This window comes from Melozone crissalis, unplaced genomic scaffold (assembly GCF_028551555.1).
Source record: "Melozone crissalis strain CALT ecotype California unplaced genomic scaffold, PUWL_Pcris_2 ptg000045l_1, whole genome shotgun sequence".
Lineage (NCBI taxonomy): Eukaryota > Metazoa > Chordata > Aves > Passeriformes > Passerellidae > Melozone > Melozone crissalis.
The window spans coordinates 3149108-3173811 of record NW_026535823.1 but is presented as its reverse complement, the minus strand read 5'-3'; the positions used below and the strand labels follow the sequence as shown (position 1 = coordinate 3173811).

The following is a 24704-nucleotide window of genomic DNA, read 5'->3' as shown; positions in this document are numbered from 1 at the left end:
CGGAGCCCTGTGGAGCTCTCTGCACCTGGGGGACCACCATGCTTGCACAGCCACCACAGCTCCAGTCCCCACCCACGTCTGTGTGTCCCAGGTCTCTGTGTCTGCACTCTGGGGACACTCCTGTGCCCCCAGCTGCTCCCCGGGGACGCCCGCGGTGTTTGGCACCCGAGGGCTGGTACGAGCAAACCCGAGTGCTCAGCCAGGGGAGGGACGGTCCCCGCAGCTCCTGGGGACTCATCCCCGAGCAGCTCTGCCCGCACAAGCCTCTGGAAGCCGGGAAACTCGGGGAGCCGGGGCAGAGCCCGTCTCTCTCTCACGGAGCAGCCCAGGACCAGCACCAGCACCAGGCTCACACGGCACTTGCATGCTTCTTTTTTTTATAAGATGTATTTATAGGAGTTTTGGGGAGAGACACGGGGGTGGCACGGGGGGAACGCCGCCGGCGCGGGGTCCTGGGCTGCGCTCATCGCAAGGGGTAGAACTTGCAGATGTAGTGATGCTGCTGGGAGCAGTCGGCGCTGGACCACACGGAGAAGTCTGCGGGAGGAACAGGCAGAGGGATGGCGAGGGCCATGGCGACGGGCAGCCGCTGTACCCGCTGCAGCCCCGCTGCAGGGGATGGGACGGGCAGTGCAGCCCCGCCCGGGCGCTGGGGTGGCTGCGGGGACCGCCACTCACCGCTGTCATGGGTCAGCGCGGCGCAGCTCCCCCCGCGGGCACCGTTCCCGGGCACCCCGCCGCCGGTACCGTAGTCCTCCCCATTTGTCCACTGCCAGGCCTGGCTCTGAGCAGGGCGAGGGGGGTTCAGAGGCACGGCCCTGCCGTCCCCCAGCCCCCCATCAGCCCTGCCGCCCGCACCTCACCTCTTTGCTCTTTCGCAGCCCGATCCAGACGGCCTGCACACGCTGGTGGTAGGAGATGGTTCTGCGCAGCGTGGCTGCCTCGTGGGCGTTCTCCACCCACGCCAGGTGGGCGCCTTTCTGCACGTCCTGGCACCGTCTCTGCAGGGAGAGGTGTCAGTGCCGGGGCGCCTCGGGGACACGGGGGGTCCCTGTTCCCCTGTGTACCCCGCCGGGCTTACCTCAGCCTCCTCCCAGCTCAGGGGCTCGGAGAAGTATTTGAAGCAGCTGAGGTAGAAGTAGGACCAGCCGTCGGGGCAGTAGCCGATGTACCGGCCGTCTGTTTGGGGAGAGCGGGATGAGCACAGCCGGCGTGGAGGGGAGCGGGGCTCCCCGCTGCCCCCCGAGCCCCGGCACTCACCGAGCGGCCGCAGGAGCCCCGCGCAGCCCAGCAGCAGCAAGGCGAGTCTGGCCGCAGCCGCCATCCTCCGCGCTCCCTGTAAAGGCTCGGCAGGGTCACCACACAGGGTCCCTCGGGGACAGAGGATGCTACCTGCGCTCAGAGAGCGCAAACCCGCCCGCCTGGCCCCTCCGAGCCGCCCGGAGGGGATGGCAGGCCGTGGCTCCGTGTCTGCCCCCCGGCGCAGGGCACTGCCCCATTTCTGCACCCCAGGCATGGCCGGGAGTCCCCAGCCCACACTGGCAGCGGATTGTCCGGGCCCCGGCAGCCCCAGACTCGGCAGGAGACACCCGGGAGAGCCAAACTGCGCTGTGGGGTCAAGGGGAGGGCGCTGTGGCGGACACGGGGCCCCGAGCAGGCAGTGGCACAGGGGGGGCTGCAGGCGCTGCGAGCACGGCGGCGTTTGCACGCCCGGAGCTCGCAGCGCTGCCCGGGCCGGGGAGGCAAATCGGCCACATCAGCGCAGCTCCCCTTTATCTGGGCTAATCCCGGGGCACCGGGGCCGATTTGCAGATTCAGCTCCTCTTCCCCTCAAAGAAGCAGCGACAAAAGTCAACGCGGGGCTGAAAAATGCAGCATCACAGCCTGGCCCATGCAGCGAGGGCAGAGCTCGGCTCCCGCGGGAGCAGCCAGGGAGAGGCACCAGCTCCTGTTTGCCCGTGAGCCGGCTCTGAGCATCCCGAGGCCCCAGCTGCCTTGCGAGGCTCCTCTTCCTCACCTGTTGTCCGGAGATGGTGAGGAATAGCGGCTTGTGGCGAGTCACCGGGACGGGAGGGGAGAGGAGCTGCCCTTTATAGCCTGGTGCTCACCAGCATCTGTTTGCCCTGCTCAGGTGATTCTCACCATAAAAATCTTACCGCTGACCCCCCTCCATTCCCCCCACTTTGCTGGAAAATTGCCCAGATCTCCAACCTGTTTGCATTTCACATATCTCCAGAAACAGACAGGAAGAACCTGTCCTAGTTGGTAAATAAATCCCCTGCAATCGTCATTAATTGCTCCCGCGATACAGATACAATCTTCCAGCCCCGAGCAGCCTGGCACCTGGCAGGGATGCCCGCTGCGCCAGCCCTGCATCGCCCGAGAGCTGCCGGGGGTGAGCCCCGGGGTGATCCCCGATCCCGGCCAGGGCATCCCTGCCACCAGCGGGACCCTGCCGTGGCTCCGATCCCTGGCACTGCCCCTGTCCCCAACCAGGGGATGGCACCCGGCCGGGCCCCGCGCCCTGCCCGGCTGTGCCATGCGTCACCCACACACCGCCCTTGTTTGAACTGCCGGGGGATGTTTGCGAGCAGGATGGGAGGCCGGGATGTGGGAACAGCCTGCAGCCGGGGGCTGGCGGTGCCATCAGATAGCGGCGAGGATGCCCAGCCCTCGGGCCCGGCCGTGACGCAAGCCCTCGTCACTGTGTCCCTCCGGGGGGAAGGGGCAGCTCCCCCAGCAGAGCCCCCTGCCCCAGCAGCTCCCTGCAGCCCCAGCATGCCGGCATGGAGCACAGGGATGAGCTCCGGGCCCAGCAGCTGGAGCCCTGCGGCAAGGGCTGGCACAGCCTGCCCTGCCACGGTCCTTGCTCCTCGCCCCGGGCTGTATTCTGCACCTGTGGAGCTCTCCACGTTCCTATTGCTCTGCAGAGTCACTTTGCTGGCTCCCGATGGACCAGAGCAGCTTTGAATGATTATCCTGCTGCCAGCTCTGGCCAATGCCCTCTCCCTCCCCAAAACCCTTGGTGGAGGCCGGTGGGAAGGAGGGGAGCAGCCCTGGAGCTCACCAGCATTAGTGTGGCCTGCAGAGGATCCAGACCCAGGGCTAGCCCTGCTTCCCCCACATGGAAATCTTTGTGTCAGGCCCAAGCCTTGCGCAGCACAGGGATCTGCCACGGGCTCTCCTCTGCAGCAGCATTTGCTGGAACGCAGTCAGTGAACGCTGCTACGCCCACAGGGAGCTGCTCTGCCGGCGTGCAGGGGCAGGTCTGGCTCCTGCCCCGGGAAGGGAGGGGGATCAGGCCCCTCTCCTTCACCCACACAGCGGGATAGAGCTGCTGCTGCTTGCCAGGCATCCTCCGGGGTGAGACCTTCTCGTGTCCAAACACAGCTGCTGCCTGCTATCACTTCTGAAATAAACAACCTGCCACACATCAGCTGCTCTGATCAATGGCAAAACCCTGCAAACACAGCGACTCCCCAGAAAACAGAACTCCACCCTTGATTGGTAGAAAAACAGTGAAAAATCTCCCCCAAGGAGCCTCAGGCTCCTGCACTGCTCCTCAGTTAGATAAGGGACGTGGCAGCTCCCTGCCTGGATGGTTCAGTGGATGCAGCACAGCAAGTTTCCACAAGCCCCTGGCCGCGCTGGGCTGGGCAGGAGGCAGGAGCAGCCCCAGGAGACAGCTTCAAGTCTCAGCCTGAGCACCAGGGAGCTGGATGCTGCTGTGCCAGGGGCTCAGCAGAGCTCGCTAAACTTTGGCACAGATGTGCAAGCTGTGGGAGAAGGTGGATGAATGCCTCCCGGAGGTTTGGACTCGCCCAGCTGGCTCTACCAGGAGATAAAGGAGCTGCACTGTTTGAATGCTAAACCCTTAAAATGCCCCCAGCAACTTTACCCCAGCTCAGCAGCGTAACTCAGCTACTGGCTCCATCTGAGCCCACAGCAAGAGCTGGGGAAGAGCCAGGTAAGCACCAGGGGAGCCCAAGGCTTCAGTGGCACCTCTGTGCTGCAAACACAACTCAGCAGCTTGTTTTCTGATTGCTCAAGTCAAACTCTCCAAGCCTGAGACCAGCACAGAGGAGGGGTGATTCCCTGTTTCAGGGGCTAGAGAATCACACATCTTCATGCTCTTAGTCTAGAGAAGTGGAAGCTCAGGGGGGACCTTATCACACTCTACAACAACCTGAGAGGAGGCAGTAGACAGGGGGGGTTGGTCTCTTCTCCCAGGTAAGAGGCAATAGGATGAGAGGAAATGGCTTCAGGTTGCACCACGGGAGGTTTAGAGAGGATACCAGGGCAAATTTTGTCAATGAAAGTGCAGTCAGGCATCCCAGAAAGAGATGGAATCACCATCTTTGGAATGTTCCAAAACCATCTGTATGTGGCATTTGGGGACATGGTTAAGGGGTGAACACAGCAGTGCCAGGTTAAAGGTTGGACTCGATGATTTTAGGGGTCTGTTCCAGTTCCAGCCTTAAGGATTCCATGCATCAGCTGCTGAGACAACGCCGGGGAGGCAGCCCCAGCTCCAGGGATGTGGATCCTCTTCCCTACTGGAAGGGCAGGAAAGAGCCAAGGGCAGCAAGCAGGACCTGAGAGAGTGAGTGAGTGAGTGAATCCACAGCCCCACTGCCTGGCCCACACTCGCTCAGCACCTTCCTAAAAGCCTTCCCTGGCTCCCACAGGCAAGCGAGAGCTCTCACCCAAAGTGCCCAGGAAAGGGCCCATCCCAGTCCTTCCCCATCCTTCCCAGTATGCCCAGCTGCTTGGCTGCTGCTTACTGCCCCCTTCCCAGCTAACCAAGAGACCCAAAATCCACCTGCTGCACCCACTCCAGGCTGCTTCCAGCTCTCCTGGGTGGAGCTACGTGGTGGGGTTCATGTGGTGCTGAGACAGAGCACTCCTGACTCATTTATAAGCCAGTGGCTGTGCCACAGTAGCCAGGAAAACAAAATGAAAACAGCATCACACAGACACTGGGCACATACTTTTATTCTGGGGATAAAAATTGCTTATACATTTGGCAGCAACTATTTTCATAAAAGACTTTTATAAAAAATGTAAAAATAAGCAAATATTTTCCATTATTAATATAGGAAAATGCTGCTGTGTGAATGGTTACTCTACAACTTACGAGATAAAATACCACCTTAAGGAGATATTATCTTTACAAGTAGTTAAAAAAAAATAGAGAAGAAAGGCAGAGGGCCATCATATTAACAGCCAGGCACGGAACCGGCTTCATTCCACAGAAAGCACTCATCTTGTAAAAGGTAGCCACATATATAAAAAGGCACTTGGTTATTTGGAGCTAACGAGCAAAAGCCCTTTGTTTCTTTAGCATGGTTGTGGCAACACTTCATTATTTGCAGTGAAAAGTGTACCTGGACAGACCCCTGGAGGTCTGAGTCAGCTGCCCCGCTGCAGCCAGCGTGCTGGGAATGCTGTGTGAGCCAGGAAAAGCGGCAGCTCCACACACAGAGCTAAAAACTAAAAAGTACAGCCCAAAGCGACGGCCCCGGGAACCAGCTCCTCCTGAGGCCCTGCCTTCATGTACCATTAGGTGGAATTGGAAAACAAAACAAAACAAGAAAAGCAAAGCAACTTTGACTCTTGATTAGAGTGGAGGGAAGAGCAGAGACAATACTGTACACGGTAGGGTGTTGGATGGCGGCTCGCAGGGGAGCGGCCCTCAGTCCTTTGGCAGCAGCCGGCGCCCCGAGCTCCTTGGAAGACGTGTCTGCAGCACTCCCCTGAAGAGGTAGGAGCAAACCATCCCCACAATGTTCACTTCGGCTGCTGGCTGGTCTGGAGCCCTTCGGAGAAGCGCTGCTCTTGAGGGCAAAGCAGAAGGGGCGGCCGTGTGCCAAGGTCAGTGCCAGCTGGCTGCCGCAGCCCCAAACCGTGGAGGCGGCCGCACCACGAGCGGCCCTACTGTCCCACAGAGGCCACCTGGGCTGGGAGATCTCCGCTCAGGCTGGGGCTGAGGGCACAGGACAGCCCCAGAGCTGAGCACCAAGCTGCACAGGCAATGGTTTCTGAGCTATTTGGTCTGCTGCCACAGCCCAGCCGCTGGAGGCCTGCGGGGCAGTCAGTGCTGCGGCCTCCGTGCGCTGCGAGGGGAGGACAGGCGGCTGTGGCCCAGGGACACTTCTCACAGGGCTGGATGTCATTCCTGACGCAGAAGGACACACACCGCAAACATGTAACCACATGTTTGGCACTTGTTGATAACACCATAAAGAGGCAGCATATGGTATCTGGAGGACAGGACACACAGCCACCCTTGGATGGAGGGGAGGGGACTACTGTGCAAGAACGCTGGGAGCTTGTGTTACCAGTTTTTGAAACACTCGTGCTCATCCCAAAAGGCCTGTATCAGTTGCAGTGCATCTCTTCTGGCATGGGAACCCATGGAGGCAGTCATGGACACTCCTGGCAGGATGGGGGCACGGGGAGGGTAGTGTGTCAAAACGGTCAGGGGTGTCTCGGAGAAGAGATGGGCCCACAGGCCACCGTGGTGGGAAGACCAGGTCAGACCAGCGTTTTTGGGAGGGAAAGTAACAAAACAAACAACCTAAAAAGACTATATGTATATATAATCTCATAATACCTGGGGAGCAGGCAGTGAGAACACTAAGGGGTGTTAGTGGGTCTCTACAAGGCAAGGACTCCTGAAGAGGAAGGGGTGAAGCTGTGTGACAGGAGATGTCACTTGACCTGCAGGTGTTTTGGGAGGTCCAGCTCGCTTGCTGAGCAAGAGCGGACGAGGGAAGGAGCAGGGCTAGGAATGTGGGTGCAGCTCTGAGCTGTGTCAAGACAAGGCAACTTGAACTCGAGGAGAACTAGTAGAAGGTGCTTCAGAGAGAGGTTATGTGGGTAACAGGAGGAGTAACAAAATAAGGATACAAAGCTGGTTTTGGCTAAATTTCTGGAGAAATGACCACAAGATGTACTAAGCTGAAGAGCTGTCTCCCCAAAGCAACGGTGGAACGTGTTTAAAAGCAGACTGGAGAATCCAGTGCAGACAGCAGTCACGTCCAGTTGGTCAGAAGTGACCCAGCTGGTCTTCTCCATCACCAGCTTCTACAGTTCTCCATTTAGCATGAAAGCATACAAGTCTACAGCGACCACAGTCCCTCTAACGAAAGAGCATCCTGGGCTCATTAAGACTCTTGGATACTAAAATGGTTCTTCATTTCCATCCTGGAAGACCTTCATGAGTTCTGGAGTCCGCTTTAGTTCAGGCGTACACCTGCATGTTGTTCCGCTGCTGCTCGGGCATGTGGGCGGCCGCTGGCCCGCGCTGGTTGTTGCTGGGACTGGTGGCCACGTCAGACCAGTCAGAGGCAGAGTGGGGGGAAGAGCTCGACCACTGGTCCGGAGATTCGGGCGACGGAGTCAGGTACGGGTGCTCCCCTTGTAAGTGCCGGTTGTGGCTAGGAGTCCGTTCTGTGGCCGAGGAGTAGCAGCTGTGCTGGGAGGGAGGCGTGGGGTACTTCCCCATCGAGCTCTGGAACTGGTGGTAGGCCGGGAGGACCGTCTGAGCCACCTGCCCGTCCTGCTGAGGGATGGCAGCCATGGAGAACGAGGCGCTGGGCAGCTGGGCTAGATCTGGGATCTGGTACATGGAGCCAAGAGGGCCAGCCACGTTCTGAGCGCAGTTGGACTGGGCCTGCTGCGGCAGTGCTTGCTGGTTTATGCTGCCCTTGGGAACCAGCTGGAAAGTCATGATGGGGGGCAGAGACTCCCTGGACACCCCCAGGTGCTTGGCGTCCGCTTGAACCAAGCCGCTCTGCTGAGGAACGCTGGGGTGGGAATGCATCACCTGGGGCACCATGCCGAACATCTCGTTGTACTGGGACTCGTTCACCTCCATGCGGTTCATCCACTCGCTGGAGACGTTGCCTGGCCGCAGCCTGCCCAGCCCGCTGTTGGGAGGGGTGGTTCTGTGCTGAGACAGCAGCTGGCTGACGGAGGGCAGCACCGTGCTGGAGCCGCGGCCCAGGGGCTGCATCTCGTGCAGGTTGGAGAAGGACATGGTGTGCGCGGCCTGCACCGACGGAGCCGTCAGCAGCGAGCTGGGCGACGAGTGCAGCACCCCCGGCGACGGCATCACGGGAGAGGAGGTTGGTTCAGATGCAAAAGCGTGGGGAGACTCCAGGGAATCCACTGGTGACAGGGTCACGGAGCTCTCTGAGAACTGCCCTTTGCCCTCGCTGAGGGACTTCTTCCTCCTCCTCTTTGCATCTTTGGTGAGGCTGGCGGGCATGCCTTTGGCATTCGGCTTTCGTGACTTCTTGCTTAGTGACGCGTGTTTCAGGTTGAGGAAGGACCTGTTGGGGCCACAGATGACAGGGGAGAGGGCAGAGTTCAGCATGGCCCCGGGGTGCCCGGCAGGGCTGTGGGCCACGTTGTACTCGTTGAGGAGCTGCACGATGTCGTGGTGCATGCGGTCCTGGGCCACGTCCCGCGGCAGCCGGTCCATGTGGTCCGTGATGTCTCGGTTGGCAAAATGGTCCAGCAGGATTTTTGCTGCTTCAAAGCTGCCTTCCCGAGCAGCTAGGAAGAGTGGAGTCTCCTCCTGGAAACACAGAGTAAATATTTTAGTAGCTCCAGTGTTGGGGGTCTGACTTAACAACTCATGATCCCTTACGGTGTGGCAGACTGGCAAGCACTGCATAATGCAGTGTCACGTTAACAGTCTCCAAAAGCCACCCATCCTGAGAGCTGCCCACTGAAAAAGGCAGATTTCAGATAATTTCATACACAGATGTGGAGCACAGGCTGAACTCTCCCACCAGGAAGGGCACTCTTGTGCCCTGGATCCTTGGAGGAACCATGAAAGCACCTGGTGCCTTTCTCCTATTGCCTCCTATGAGGGAGAGGTACAAAAGGCTAAAACAGCCCAGTAAGGAACTAGAACTTGTTGCTACCTCTAAAATCCACTGAGTGATAATAATCCAAAAAAGCTGCTTTAGGCAGAGGAGATAAATCAAGGACTAAGACACAGCAAAAACTAACAGTGAAGCTACAGAACATCTGCACAGTGCAGCCTGTCAAACAGAGGAGCTTGTCCCCCATCTCCACCCTGCACTGAGATCCCTGGAAACGTCACAGGACAGCATTGCTGCTCTGCCACCAGGTATTTTTCTGTCTGCTAACTGCAATCCAGCTGTTTGACACCAGCAGCACTTCACCTGCTGCTCTCACACAGCACTGACTGTGTCTTGCATTCCTCCCCTGCAAGGAAAGCAGGACAGCATTGATGCCCAGCACCTGGTCAAACAAGGAGGAGAACTGCTCTCCCACATGAGGAACCCTGTAAGACACCCAGCACCTGGGGAGAGCTCCAGTCACAGTCTGGGTTTGGAAGACCTGCACTGAGCACTCAGTTCAGTAAATATGAACTTAGCTCACTACCAACAGCAAAGAGATGCTATGAGACAGGAAGCACAGGCTTGCTGAGCACTGCCACACTGTACCTTGTTATCCTGCATGTCTCTGTTGGCTCCATTTTTCAGCAGTACTAGTGTTGCTTCCACATTGTTGACAGCAGCAGCCCAGTGAAGAGCAGATTTACCTGCAGGGAAACACAACGACGTCACTAACAAACCATGGAGATATTCTGCTTCTCCCTCAGCACTGTTTAACCAAGCCCCTGAGCATCAGCCTGTAGTTTATAACCACTGGAGGACTTTGCAGGAGAACCCAGTGTGTGATTTAGCTACAGAATTCATGCCGAGCTCCCACTTTGGGAGAGCACAACCCACCCCTCCCTGCTTACACCACAGCAAATATTTTCCCAGCCTGGCACATGGTGTTCCCATTACCGTGGTCATCCACAGCATTGACATCAGCCTGGCAATTGATGAGCTCAGCCACCATTCCTTCCACAGCCAGACGTGCAGCCAGAATCAACGGGGTCGTCCCATCGTTCATCCGAGCGTCCAGGTCTGTCACTCTGTTACGGATCAGGATCTGGACAACAGGGCAAGATGGACCTTTTTCAATACCACTACATACCAAAATTAAAGATTTGGCAGAATCTCAAGAGAAATTTTACAATGACAAAGCAGCCTGAGCAGTGAAATGCAAGGGCCCAGAAAGACAGGGGCAAACAGACCGAATAAATACACGCCAGATGATTGATGCACGCCAAGCCCTTCAAGCTGTGAATACCCAAGGAAACTGGATGTAAACCAGCTCTGCCTCACCACCACACTGTGGAAGGCTCGTGAGCGAGCAGAGCACAGCTTGGACAGGCCCATATGAGCACAGAGCTCCCAGGGGCCATACCTGGAAGACGCCCTGGGCGTCAGCAGCCACGGCCGCGTGCAGAGGGGTGCGTCCCATGTTGTCCCGGGCATTGGCATCGGCCCCGGCGTCCAGGAGCCGCTTGGCAGCGTCGGCCCGGGAGTAGCGGGCTGCTAGGTGCAGGGCCATCTCCCCTGTGCGGTCTGTCTGAGCCTGCAGGTTGGCCCCCTGGTAGATCAGGTCTGTGATGATGTTTGCTGAGGAGTCCTCCCCGTCCTCGTCGTCCTCGCTGATGTCGGAGCCGCCCGCACGCAGGGATGCCAGCATCAGCGGGGTGCAGCCGTCTGCAGAGGGGAGACGGGGATACAGGAACCTGGCAGAGGCTGGCAACCCTCCTACAAGCCTTCCTCCTGAGCTACACACAGTCCCTCCTGTCCAGACAGTTGCTTTAACACAGACCTCTTCTTAGAGCCCCACAGTTAGCGAGTTGTCTTCCTTCCAAGCATGAGTAATCTACTGCAAACCCAACAGAACTTAAGATATTCCTCTAAAGATTATCATAAAACAAAAAAACTTTGCTGCTGAAGTGTAAAACTTCCACAAAAAGCAAAGGCTAGCTGAGAGAAGCAAGGGCTATAAAAATCAAAGTAATTTGACCACTCAGAGTAACTGTTTATATGGATGTTCTAATCACATCCCTGGGGAAAAGAAACAGCTGAAGGAAAAATTATTCAACAACTAGCCACTGACTATTGGTGACATTCACTTCAGATATTAGCCTGAAGTGAAATGCAGACAAAAGCCTTCACATCTACAGCAAGGTTATCACGAGAAGGATCCTGAAGTTGTGACAGTCGAGCACTCAAAGCTGACAAATGCCCCAGGATGAATATTCTCACACATTCTGAGTACTTTGGAGATACTGGTCTTACTCTCCTCAAGCCTCCAGTGATGGGATGCAAACCTACTGCAAACCCGACACAACTTAAGATACTCCTCTAAAGACTAAGATCATCATAAAACAAAAAAACTTTGCTGCTGAAGTGTAAAACTTCCACAAAAAGCAAAGGCTAGCTGAGAGAAGCAAGGGCTATAAAAATCAAAGTGATCTGACAACTCAGTGTAACTTTGTACGGATGTTCTAATCACATCCCTGGGGAAAAGAAACAGTTGAAGGAAAAATTATTCAACAACTAGCCACTGATTACTGGTGACATTCACTTCAAATATTAACTTGAAGTTAAAGCCTTCAAATCTACAGCAAGGTTATCACAAGAAGGATCCTGAAGTTGTGACAGTCAAGCACTCAAAGCTGACAAATGCTCCAGGATGAATATTCTCACACACTCTGAGTACTTTGGGAGATACTGGTCTTACTCTCCTCAAGCCTCCAGTGATGGGATGCCCACAAAGGCTAAAGTCACACTCATCCAACCAGGATCCTTGCATTGTCAGTGGAAGGAGAAAGGCTCCTCCAAACCTCTAATTTAACTCAGCTCCCCTTCTGATGAACCTCCCTCTCTGCCAATCAGAGAGGACAGTGCAGGAAGACCACCTCATGCTGCTGATCTTTCACCCTTGTTACACCCTCCTCAATGCAGGATAATTAAGATTTAAAACATCTCCACATATTTTCAGCAACCCATAAAAATGCCGAGTGTTTCAATTCTAGCAGCCTCTGAACGTTATGTGACATTCTCTAAAGCCCCAAAACTGCAGCTGTAGTCACTGGTGCTTCCTTGCTGATTTTACTGCTTTCCTGCACATCCTTCAGAGGCACCTGGGAAGCAAGAGGGACTGAGGTGGCAGCAGAGGGGAACCTCACCCTGCTGATTGCTCCACTGGAGCCCACCAGCAGAAATACAAGACAATTTTTTTCAGCAAGTACCTGATTTATCCCATGGGCAAGCAGGGGACAAACAGCAGCTGCTCTGCCTGCACAGCTCTCAGTCACAGAGAACACTGGGCACATAAACAAGGTGGTATATCTCCTCCTGGAACTAACACACACAGCTCTAATGCCCTGCTCCCCTTCCCAGCTTCTGATCACTGAGCTTCCTGGCTCTCTGCTTTAGGACAGTCCCAAAACTTTGTAGAAATGTGCGTTTCCAGCAGGGGCACTGGAGGAGCAGGCTCTGCCCGGCTCCAGCAGCCTGCACGCTCCTCCTAGTGGCTCCCCAGCACAGGACACACAGCCTCCTTTCCTTTCCTTTCCCTTCCTTCCCCAGGCTTTGGACAGGCAGCAGCCAAGTGCTGGGTTCAGTTCCAAGATCCAGCCCTGTCTGCAGACCCTCTCTGCTGCTCTGCAAAGCTGTACCTCCCTTTGTGCTGCTCCCTCCTGCTGCTGGCTCTGCTCCCTTGTCCCACATGAGCTCTTCTCAGTATTCCAGTCAGGCTGTGCTCTCCTCCGTACTGCCACAGCACAAAGAGCAGAGACACAGAGCACAGAAAGGAGACTTCCTTTCCCCCAGCACCCCAGCTCTGGGAAAAACCACTCACAGGCCGGGTCTGGCTTGCTCAATCACTGCAGCTATCCTGGATGTTCGTGCCTAGCTTCTCCACAGGGACAGCACAGCATTAAATCCCTGGAATAATTTGCTGCCACCCTCCCCAGAGTTTCTCAGGTACATGCAGCTCTTGTCAGAGCCTTGCAAGTTGGCCACACACGGTTGGTTTTATGAGGCTAGCAAAAGCACATCCAGCTAGACAGTCACAATTAAGTGCTTGATGGACTACTAGGGGAAAAAAAAAAGCTGTGGACACAATGTCTTTTTTCCCCCTTCCAGCTTGTTCTCTCAAAGAGCTGGAAAAGAACCCAAAAGCATCCAGCTGGAGGCAGACATCCAGCATGGAAAATTCCAGTCTAAACCACTGAAGTTTCAGTAACTGAAAAAAAGAGGGGCATATAATAGAGACAGTTCATCAATTTTAATTATAGGTGGTGTTACCAGTTATGCTATAATGGCATTACCCTGGTTACACACTCACAATAACTGCAGTGAAAAGAATGTCCTCACTGCTCTGGGGGACACAGCAAAAGAATAGCATGGGGAGACAAAGGTGGGGGCAGCATTTTATAAAAACTCTTCTGTTTGCTGTCTTTCAGTAGGACAGCCCCTGAGTACATGTAAAATGCAGAGTGAGGCAGTAAAGTCAGGAGTTCACCAGACAGGTACTCCTGAAGGTCAGGCACAAGGTACTGAAAGCTGGGATATAAGGAACCCACAGGGGAAAATCTCTAGGAAATGCTTCTGGAGGACACTGGAGATCTTGGATCCCCCCAGATTTGAGGGACTGCAGAAGGTGTGGGTTAAGAGAGAGCACAAACCCTTAGAAACACTGAGGTGATTCTCCCCTCTCAGGAAGAGATCTCTGCTGCTCAACCTGCACCTGCAGCCAGGATCTAACTCACCCAGCCTCAGGTGGCTCCAGCCCTGACACCTGCACTCAAGGCAGTCAGCCTGAACACCTTTTGTAATTAATTAGGGGCAGCAAAGCATTGCTGGGGTGTGAAATCCACTTTTGGACTTCTTGGGACAGAGGGTAACTACCTCTCAGAGGGGCCCATTTTGTGAGGGTGGCCAGGGTAGAGAAACAGCCACATTAACTGTGAGAAATCCTACCCCTCCTTACTAAACCCTTATTCCAACACCTCTCAGACTTCTAAAATGATTTCTCCCCATGACAGCTGCTTGCTTCTGATGCCACAGAGAGAAATAACTTAGAGCAGCCTGCTGCAAGCTTCACAATTGTATCTGGATGGCAGGAAAACAACTCACAGGTCAGAATTATTTCATTGCTGTTGTTGGACAAAGCTCTGGGTGAACGTGAAAATAAACTGGAGCCTTAAGAACATTATTGCCTGCACTTGGAAAGCTTCTAGCCTGCCACACAGCTAGAAGTTTCAATAGGGGAAATAAAGAAAAGCTTAAATTTGGCAGAAACTGATGGTTTATGTTCTCACACTCATTACACAAAAATCCCTCCTTCCCTTTGCATTTAGGAGAGCGAACGGGTCAATGAGCAGAAAAGACAATAGAAAGGAACTGAGAGAATGGGTCCAGTCATCCTTAAATTGCATGGAAATATTCCCACAAAACACAGCAGAAAAAGGCACTGCAGCAATATCACCAGCATCACCTCTCTGCATATGAACAATTGCCATGTTTGCAGCTCTTCCAGCCAGAACACAGTCCTTGGTCAACTGGCTCCTCTCAGAGATCAGTTCTCACCAGGTGACCCACCCAGTCCTTTACCAGCTTATACAGCTTTGGCACTACGCTCATAAAAGCAGGAGAGGGTTCCCAGGGCATCTACTCATTTGGGACTGAGAGACAGCAAACCTGTCTGCATGTTAAAGAAACCTTCCAAGTTCACAGTTCTGTTATGAATTCAATGACTTGATCATCATAAGCTGAAGATATAAATCAGAGAATAAAAAAAGAATCATGAAAAATTTTGCTGCATTGCTGCTCTGTTCAGGACAGACACCTCACACATTACTAATGAGGGTAAACTGTCTGCCAAAAAGTCATCTTATTCAGGAAAAGGCCATCCTTTCTTCCTCAGCTGATAACAGACACCTCAGGTATAAAATCTGCTAAACTGGTCCTTAGGAAAGCCTGGCATGGATATCTGCAGTGAACCAACTGGAGAAACTGGGAGTTATTTCCAGCACAATTATGCATTCAGAATTTCTGACAGCATCACTTAGGCACACACTGTTATAAATGAGATTCTACAGGTGCTTGCTAGGGGAACTTTTCCTGCTAGCTCCATGATATTCCATGTGCTGCAGACCATGGTTTAACCTTTCCAGCAGTGCACCCTGTGCTTCCCTCGGGCACCATGCTGGTGTCCCTGCATACTCCATTGAACTTGTACCAGCAGCAGCCCCAGGCACGGGGCACAGGGCGGGCTGGCAGGACACGCAGACACTCGGAGCACTGACCTGGCCCCCTGACGTTGACATCCAGCACATCCACCTCCTGGTCAGCCTGGGGGGGCGTGAGGGCCAGCGAGGTGCTGCCGCAGACGTCGGCCGCCTCCAGGTGCTGCTGTGTCCACTGGCGCTGGTCGATCTGCTCGTCCCCCTCGGGCAGCAGGGCCTGGTCCTCAGCCTGGGCACACACACAAGCAGCTGCTTCAAAACACCCACCAAGTGGCCAAAGGCACCCAAAGCTCTTGGGGCGCTCTTAGTTTGGATTTTTGTTGTGTTTTGGTTTTTTGTTTGCTTTCTTGGTGTTTTAGGGGGGGTTTGTTTTCTTTTAAGCTAATGGTGGTCTGCATTTACTTCTGCTTTCATACTCTCATCATACATTACCAGGCCTGAGCTGCAAGACATGCCATTAACCTTCCTGTCCCTCTTGCTGCTGTAGGGAGGGGACACTGAAACAGAAGGTACTGACTTTCTCCACCAGCCTGTGGTGGCAGTGTTAACCTGAGGATTTGCTCCTCAAATACAATTAATTACCAATCCCTAGGCCAAGGGAGGTTTTGAGCAAGGAAAGGTAATGCAGATGCTTGTCTCACCAGCAGTTTCAGATGGTATTTAAGTGTTGGAGCTCCTTACCTTAGCTCTCTTTGGCTGAGGTCCACCATCTCCTGCCCAGTGCTCCGTCGTCCCAGGGTCGGCCAGGTTACCCTCTGGTATCTGGACTGACAGATTTCTGACAAACAAGGAGAAGATATCACTTTGCAGCCCGAGCAGGTGCTACTGCTGCTACTTACACTTACTGCAGACACTAACAAAGGGGTGCCTATAAATTTGGTAGCTTGCAAAAAGAGGAACCAAGAAATCAAAAATTTCAGGCAATCAATAGTGGCACTTAGAACTGCAAAGTAGATTAATTGCACTTAGTTAAAAAGTGGTTAAATGCACTTAGAACTGCAAAGTAGTTTAATTCAGTGGAAAAGTGAAACTGCATAAAACTTTTGAAACTTGCCATTACTTCTGAGTCACATTTTTGATGCATTGAGCTAGAGATATTAAAAGTTTGTTGTCATCTATCAACCTAAAATGTCTCACCTATTCCAGGAGAATATATGCCAAACAGTGCCCGGCTGTTGATGTATACTGCTCAGTGTCAGAAAACCAAACAAAGCCAGGAGATCAGATTCCTTGTTGGCATTTTATACATTAGAGTTAATTAAAATTCTTCCGTCTAAACCAGATATTTTTAAATTTAGAGGAATAGCCTAAGAAGTTCTAGCTTAAAAGGAAGCTTTCTCTAAAGAGTTAAGTGCCTTTGATGAAACATATCTCAGCCACATTCTCAAAATCCTCGAGCCAGCAATGAACAGAGTGCCAGTGGCCTAGATGCAAACTCACTTGAGCCCCACAGCGTCCTCCCCGACGGGCTCTCTGCGCTTGTGGTTGCTGGGGTCCCTGCGCAGGATGAAGCCCTCGGGGAGCCACAGGGAGCCGTGCTTGCGCTTGCGCTTGGCCATCATCACCCCCAGCAGCAGGATCAGCAGGATGATCAGAGCTGCCACAGCAAGCAGGTAAAGCAGCTGGGTCTTTGGTGGTAACAAGGGCTCACCTGAAAGTTCCAGTTGAAACACAGCACGATTAACAAAGTGGAGACAACAATCTTCAACCTAACAGATTCTCTTTCCTCAGCACAGCCCTTCCCACAGGGGGCATATTGTCTCTGCAGAGTTGAGGCTCCACTGAGACTGCTGTAAGTCTTCTTTTTGACTTCCCTTTCTCAAAATATTTTCCAGAGTACATGGCTGCTGAACCAAAGATCTTGCTCCTTCCTCCAGCCATGCTCACTTGGCATAGAGAAAGCTGATCTACATGAATCACAGAATAATGAGGTTGGAAGAGACCTCTAAGATCATCAAGTCCAACCTATGCCCTAACACCTCAACTAGACTATAGCACCAAGTGCCATGTCCAGTCTTTTATTAAACACATCCAGAGATGGTGATTCCAGCACCTCCCTGGGAAGAAGATACAAGCACAACCCAACTAGGAAAAGCAATAATGCCAGCCTAGAACAGGTTTGCAGCTGAGCCTCAGACTGAGGGAGATGGAGCAGAAATCAAAGAGATTACATATTGCCAGAGGAGAAAACATGTGGCAGGCAGGACTGAGGAATGCCTCTCAGCCTTTCTCTCTAAATGGCACCTTTTCCAGTGAATTCATGGCTTAAAGCACATGAATGGTTTTAGTGTGGAGATCACCACTGCAGTGCTGTAGCACAAGAGATTACTGATTCTACAAGTATTAAAGTGACTGGCTCTAAATTAAATATCCTGCCTTACTAACCCCCTGTGCACTTTGCACAAACACACTCCTATAACTGGGGACAAACAAGTCGCCTCCCAGAAACCATACTGAACAGCGAGACACAAGAGGATGATGATCAATAATCTGAGTATTTTACAAGCCCAAGTTTGATGACTGCCCCCTCAATAAGCAATTTTTCCTCTCCCATTACTCACTTTGGACAGACACAAAAGGATAGGGCAGCATGCCCTTGATGGCCTGAGCAGCTAGGAGAGCTGCAGCAGCTTCTGTGTTGTGAAAGCATTGCTCTGAGTCCTCTGCACACTGGCGGTTGTCGATCTCCAGGAACACCTTGGTGCTGCAGAGACAGAGTAAGAGAGCACAGCAGTCAGTGACAGAAAGTTAGAAGCTTATGCCAAAGCAGGAGGTCAAACTGCAGCAGCGTTTTACATTAACCTTCCTACCCCAACGCCAAACTGGGCAGTTGCAATAGTGTTGCACTTTCCCATTTATAAAATGTCACAGACATCTTTTATGAAAAATTCTTTCCTTAGGATTTTTCTTCCTGAGAAGCTGACAGGCCTCAGGAACAAAATGTAAACAATGGTTATCTGCTGCTGTGGAATGCAACAGGTGCATCTGTGATTGGTCTCATGTGGCTGTTTCTAATTAATGGTCAGCTGGCTCGGACTCTTTGTCCAAGCCACAAGCCTTTGTTATCATTCTTTCTTTTTCTATTCTTAGCTAGCCTTCTGATGAAATCCTTTCTTCTACCCTTTTAGTATAGTTATAATATATTTTTTATATATATATATATATATATATATATATAGTTTTAATATAATATATTATATATATAAAATATAAAATAATAAATCAAGCCTTCTGAAACATGGAGTCAGATTTTAATATAATGTATTTTATACATATATATATAGTTTTAATATTTTTTTATATATATATATATATAAAAAACATAAAATAATAAATCAAGCCTTCTGAAACATGGAGTCAGATCCTCGTGTCTTCCCTCATCCTCGCACCCCTGTGAACACGGTCACAATAAGACAGCCTACAGCCCTAGAAAATCTAGAAACACTACAACCAAGAGTTACCAGCACAACCAGGCCAGAGGGAGACAGAGGCACCCACTCACCCAATGACCTCTTGCTCCAGCTCCCTGTGCTTGCGAACCACCACGAGCGACCGACGGCTCCGCGCCGCCGATTTCTCCCCGTAGTAGGGGAACACCATGGGGTTCCCCTTGGAGTCCAGCTTGATCCTCAGGTTGGTGTGCAGCAGCGTGCCCAGGGTGCGCAGGAAGCTGCGGATGTCCTCCAGCAGCTCGTCGGGGGGCATCAGGACCACGATGATGAGGGTGCCCTCCGCCAGCTTCTCGGCCTTGTCGCCGGCGCAGTCCAGCCCGTCCCAGCCGCACTCCTCGCTGTTGCAGCCCTGGTCGCAGCGCCCGTCCGCGTAGTGATCCGCGCAGTACTTGTCATACCTGCAGCAGGGACAGCATATCTGTGCTCTGCACAGCACATCTGCACTCTGGGGGACAGCGTCTTACACTCTGCAGCATCGTTTGAGGTAAAGCAATGCTTATAATCAGGGTAGCAGGAGAGGAGATACAACCCCAGGATAAGCTTGCAGCCTGAGAGGGTGAAAATAGGAAGCACAGTACATCCCAAGAAGCCATTATTTCATTCTGGTAACAGTGTAAGAGAGCTGCTTTTTCTGTTTACTAAGATACTAACACCTCCTGCCTTGCTGAGGGAGAATCATCACTGCAAAGCTGTAGATTTGTCAAAAATAACTGAAGAAATGTAGCTACAAACAAGCTAGAAAACATGTTCAGAGGCAGCAAGCACAGCTGGGATTAAACTACAGGTATTGCTGGCATGGAAAAAAATTCAGGATAGCATGCAGCACACTTAAAATCTAGTACAAGGCAAAATGCCTCCTATTAACATTTCCAGGGAAAGCAGGGCACATCCATCAAGCAGGTTAACACATTACCATTGTTCAGGTTATCGACTTAGTGCACAGCACACAAACTCCAAAAATGGAGAAGTACACAAAGCAGCAGAAACTGCTGGATGCCAAGCTTTCAGCAAGGACAGCCAGAGAAACAATGGGAGAGAAGGGAGCCACAGGCAGGAGCTATGTTAGTCACACAGAGAAAATGTTCTCAGCATCGAGCCTTACTTGCACGTCCTGCTATTTTGCTGACACTCAAAGTTGTCAAACAGGCACTCGGGCGTGTTGCAGAACTCGTCACACTGTCCATTGAAAAGCATCCAGCAGGGCAGGGAGGAGGAGCAGTTGGCCCAAGGATCCTCCACAGTCAGGGAGCAGTCGCCTCCATCCCACTGGCAGGCGTGGGTGTTGCAGTCCTCATCACAATAGCCATCCCTGGCTTTCTCTGCACACTGGGAATCCAGGCACCTTCGGGGCTCCGGGCTCAACGTCACGGGCTGCTCACAGTGGCTGCCCTGCGTGTGAGCAGGGCACTGGCAGTAATAGTAGGGAGGCTGAGAATGAGGGTGGCAGCTGCCCCCGTTCTGGCAGGGGGCACTGGCACAGCCTGGGTGTGTCTGGCATTCCTCTCCCACAGACAGCCTGGGGCAATAGCACCGAGGACCAGAAGATGTTTGGATGCACTGCTCCCCCTTCTTGCATTTCACTTGTCCACAGGTACTGTGGCTGTTGAACTCACATTTTGCTCCAGAATAACCCTGCAGTGTGGGGAAAAAAAGGCAAAACAATCAGTGCCACAAACCTATTCTTCAGCACTCTGAGGGCTGGAGGCAAGGTGTCATGTGCAAATCCTTTCTCCCCTGTAACTCCTCTAGCCTCACTGCAGGAGCCATGACTTTCTGGACCTAACCTCATGGATAAAGAAGGAAATCACAAGGCTCGGTTACATTTTGAAAACAGTCTAGAAGAGCCACAAACAAGGGGACGCTTGCAGCAAGCACAGAAAACAAAGGACTGCAAGAAAAAAAAGTTAATATAATTAAGCTAATGTAATTCAATGGTAGATTTAAGACAAAAAAGCCAGCTGTGATACTTGAACACCATACACGTTTGGGGCAGCAACAGGCAGCATCACTCTCCTAGGGCAGCTGGAAGCCCTGTGTTTCCCTGCTGAGCAGATAAACGAAGGGATGTGGGTAAATCACCTGCAGCAAGCAGTGAGAGCACAGGCAGAAGGCTCTGGGGCTGGGGCAGCAGGGCAGGGGGAGCAGGGGGTCAGTGCTTACCGGGGGGCACTGGCAGATGAAGCCCTCGGGCATGTTGCTGGCCACCGCGCAGGTGCCGCCGTTCTGGCACGGCTTCCGCGGGCACACGTCGATGACACTCTCACAGTGACGGCCTGGACAGGGCACAGAGAGAGAGAGAGAGCAGAGAAACGTGTGTGTGACCACCCCAAACCATCACCACACAACACACACTGTCAATAACCAGCCAGCTGAGCATTCCTTTGGGAGGGAGCATCCCTTTGGATGAGGGGTGGTCTCCATGTGGCTGCCTAAGCAGAAAAGAGCACAGCCCCAGAATCCACAAGGTGCATTTGGGGACAGCTGGCAGTGCCTGCCTCCTCAAGAACACACACAACACAGCACAGAGACAGAGGGTGCTGCTGTCATCCCCAATTCAGCCAGGCACAGAGGCTGGAAGTGATGTACCACACCAGCGTGGGGGTTCCTAAGAGTTCCTTACTATTTGGGAGATGCTCAATGAGTCCAATGGCAACTCACACTGTAACCCTCAGAACCAGATGTACCACAAGTGAACAGGAGAACCAAGCAGAGTCTCCTCAGGCTGATCAGCCAGACAGATCTTACTGCACTGATACACTGACCAGCTTTGCAGCAGCTCCCAGAGTCAGGCTGACAGCAAACTTCTAAAAGTTGGGGATGATCTCAGCATGACTTAGACCCCCTAGGAAAACATTAATAGAAGTCTCCAGACATGTGCAGCCAAGACTCTGCAGACAGGAGCAGACAGGGCAGGATGGCCCACAGAGTTCTGGCATGCCACCAGTCACAGACCACAGCAAAGCCACCCCGTCCCCTCCCAGGCACAGGGGTCAGTGGGGAATGTGCAGAACACAGACAGCTAGAGGAGGAAACATGTTTCCCCTTTGTGCCTAACATTTCCAGACAGACTTCGTGTCTGAGACACAGCAGCTCTCCCTGCTCCTCCTGGGGTACAGCAGGCCTGCACTCCCCACAGCACAGGATCCAGCAACCCTTCCATGAGGGTCAGAAGCCACATGAGACATCATTCATAAAAGCAGCCTTGACAGACAGGCTTAAAATAAACCCATCTGGTGGCCTGCACCAGTGTCCCACCAGCTCCACTTCCCTCATACATCACTCTTTCAGGAACTTCTGTTGGCAGGATAAGTAATGCATTCAAAAGCTACTACATGAATTCTTCAAACACATATCTTTGTGATTTCTTTGCAGCTGAAACTCACAAATTCAGTGGAAAATCACAGCATCTTTAAGAAAAAATAAGAGTAAAAACTGCTGGTAAAGCATGCAGGAAAGGTGATTGGTAAGCAGGGAAAGTGAAAGATTTTAATGGAGGAAAACTGAATGCATAAGAAGTTAAACTGACATGGAAAATGGAAAGCTGAAAGTTAAGACACATCTGGAGACTATTAGACCAAACTTAAGCCCAGTGGGAGGCAGAAAGCAGAATAGCAGCAATACTAACAAAGAGGAGGTCTAGAGACAGTGAGACATAAGTCTGCACAGTGGGAAATTCTTGCAAAGTTGTGATTCAAAGTTGGATTGTGGAAGGCTCACCAAGCTAGGAATGTAAAGCCTGTCTGTGCACAGAATACTCCATCCTGACCACATCACCAATGCAAGGAGGAAAGGCAGCTAAGAGTAGAAAAGGGGGCCAAAAGCTCATTATGACAACATGATTTATAGAGAAAATGCACATGGCTGCTTTGCAAAAGGAGAAGTCACAGCTAAGCTGACACGTGAACTGTTACACTTTCAGTATTAGAAATGTGAAATTATGAAGGCAAGAAAAGTACCACAAGGAAAGAGAAGTCCTAGAGGCCAAGTGTCTCAGGAGATTCCTTCATCTGAGACTGCTCTGGAAGCCAAATTTCTTGGAAGTTTTAAAAGAAAGACTGGTTTAAAAACTGAAACATGCTGTAGGGAAACAATCAGACACTGTGAAGAGAAGTGGGCAGGTAACAGCACTGCCAGGAAGGGACAGAACCACCATTTCTCAAGATCCTGCCATGAAATGGAATGCATGTTGATGACTACTTGGTGGGCAAGATGAAACAGGAAAGCCTTATAAATATGACTGTCTGGCACAAGATTTTGAGAATATAGAAACTATAAGTGAGATTGAAATGAAAGCAAGCTTCAAGATACCTCAGTTAGGGGACAACTGGAAAACCATGGTGTGGCTGGCTGAAGGTGATCCCCTTTTGATGGAACAACACCCTCTGCTTGCAGACAGGCCCAAGGGTCAGAGCAGACCCCACAGCTTGGCAGAAGGGGCCCAAAGAGGAGTTTTTAGGGTTTAAAATGTAACACAGTATGGTAATGTAATGATTCTTATAGGCTGTGTGTAAATGCCTATAAGATTATAGGATTTGTATATTGTACTAAATTGGTTAGTGAGAATTAGAATATTCAGCACAGAAGAAGATTTATGGTATTGTAACGGGAACTTGGCTCTCTTACCCCTTTTACTCTCTTATGCTTTCACTCTCTTACCCTCTCATCCTCTCTCTCCCTCTCTTCTCTCGGGCCTGCTCTGAGCTGTGGCTGGCAGCTCCCAGCAGGGCCCTGCACCCAGGCCCTGTGCAATAAACCCCAAATTCCACGCCCTGGCTGCAGAGATCTCTGCTCTCCATCCATCCTGACCGTGCTACCCCCGTTGCTCGTGCACTACTCACCAGTGAAGGCGCTCCTGCAGATGCACCTGTAGTCGTTGGTGAGCTGCACGCAGTCCAGGCTCCCGCGCGGGTTGCAGGGGTTGGAGAGGCACTCGTTGATGTCGCCCTCGCAGCGCTCCCCCGCGAAGCCCTGGGGGCACAGGCAGCTGAAGCCCCCGATCTGGTCGATGCACTGCCCCCCGTTGAAGCAGCGCGGAGCCCCCGAGTCCGAGATGCAGTCATCCACGTTCTCCTCACACAGCCGGCCTGCCGGGACAGAGGGACAGCTTGGGGACACAGTGACACGGCTGCCTTCCCTGGGATGCCTTAAGTTTGCCTTAAAGGTTCTGTACTGCATTAGTTTATAACTCTGAACTTCTTAAAATCTGTCAGCAGTTCTCCTCACAGCTCAGTCACACAGAACAATCCTTTTCCAGCCCCAGGACCAAGGACACCACTGCAGCTTCAGGCCTAAAAAGTGCAAACAACAAAAAGGTCCAAAAGGCCCAAAAAGTGCCAACAACAGGGAATGGAGGAGAGAAAACTGAGAGGATGGGACTGCATAACCTGGAGCTAGAATTGAGCAATTAACCCCAAGACGGAAATGGACCAGAACTTATAAAATTGTGAAAACTTGTGACCCAGGGTCCATCTTGAGTGTAGCCCTGGCCAGGCTTTTCCCTATGATGCTTTAAGTTTGAGCCTTCATATTTTCCAGATTCTGTTCTGTATTTGTGTATAACTCTGAACTCCATATAAAGTGTTGGCAGGTTCTCCTCACAGCTCAGTCACACAGAACAATCCTTTTCCAGCCCCACGACCAAGGGCACCACTGCAGCTTCAGGCCCAGAAAGTGCCAACAACAGGAAATGGAGGAGAGCAAATGGGAGGGTGGGACTGCACAACCTGTGGCTGGAATTGGACAAGGAATCCCAAGATGGAAATGGACCAAAACTTAGAAAAGTGTGAGAACTCCTGACCCAGGGTCCATCTCGGGTATAGCCACAGCTGGGCTCTGGTACTGCCCAAGGTGTATCCTGTGAAGGCCTTTAATAAATCCCTGCTTTATTCCTTTAATAAATCCCTACTTCATTCCTTTAACTCTGCCCAGCCTCTGTTCCAGTAGGCATCACCTACACTGCTCATCAAGTTTTAAGGCCATGTCACACACAGTCCCTGAAATAAGCAGGTAAAGATCCCAGTTTAATACACACCATTTAATCCCACACCCTCTGCAGACAGCCAGCTTCAGAGCAGGCTTAGGGCACATGTGTTTTACATCCA

At 52.3% G+C, this 24704-nt stretch overlaps 2 protein-coding genes across 2 annotated transcripts in view; both read right to left on the bottom strand.

The window, feature by feature from the left end:
• Positions 1-429: 429 nt before the first annotated feature.
• REG4 (regenerating family member 4) lies at positions 430-2647 on the bottom strand. Its single transcript, XM_054286268.1, is given in 9 exon segments — positions 430-537; positions 679-784; positions 864-1001; positions 1082-1179; positions 1261-1336; positions 2018-2068; positions 2071-2114; positions 2553-2599; positions 2601-2647. Coding segments are annotated over 9 exon segments (681 nt in total). The 3' UTR covers positions 430-463.
• Positions 2648-4985: 2338 nt separating this feature from the next.
• The window catches only part of NOTCH2 (notch receptor 2), a 93860-nt gene continuing 74141 nt past the window's right edge, over positions 4986-24704 (bottom strand). The window contains exons 22-33 of the mRNA XM_054285592.1: positions 23442-23687; positions 20764-20876; positions 19706-20235; positions 18654-19001; positions 17713-17855; positions 16592-16802; positions 15833-15929; positions 15212-15380; positions 10303-10604; positions 9837-9984; positions 9489-9586; positions 4986-8587 (exon numbers count right to left, since the gene is read on the bottom strand). Coding sequence (XP_054141567.1) covers positions 7247-8587; positions 9489-9586; positions 9837-9984; positions 10303-10604; positions 15212-15380; positions 15833-15929; positions 16592-16802; positions 17713-17855; positions 18654-19001; positions 19706-20235; positions 20764-20876; positions 23442-23687 — 3746 coding nt within the window. The 3' untranslated portion in view covers positions 4986-7246. The remainder of the gene's footprint in view (positions 8588-9488; positions 9587-9836; positions 9985-10302; positions 10605-15211; positions 15381-15832; positions 15930-16591; positions 16803-17712; positions 17856-18653; positions 19002-19705; positions 20236-20763; positions 20877-23441; positions 23688-24704) is intronic.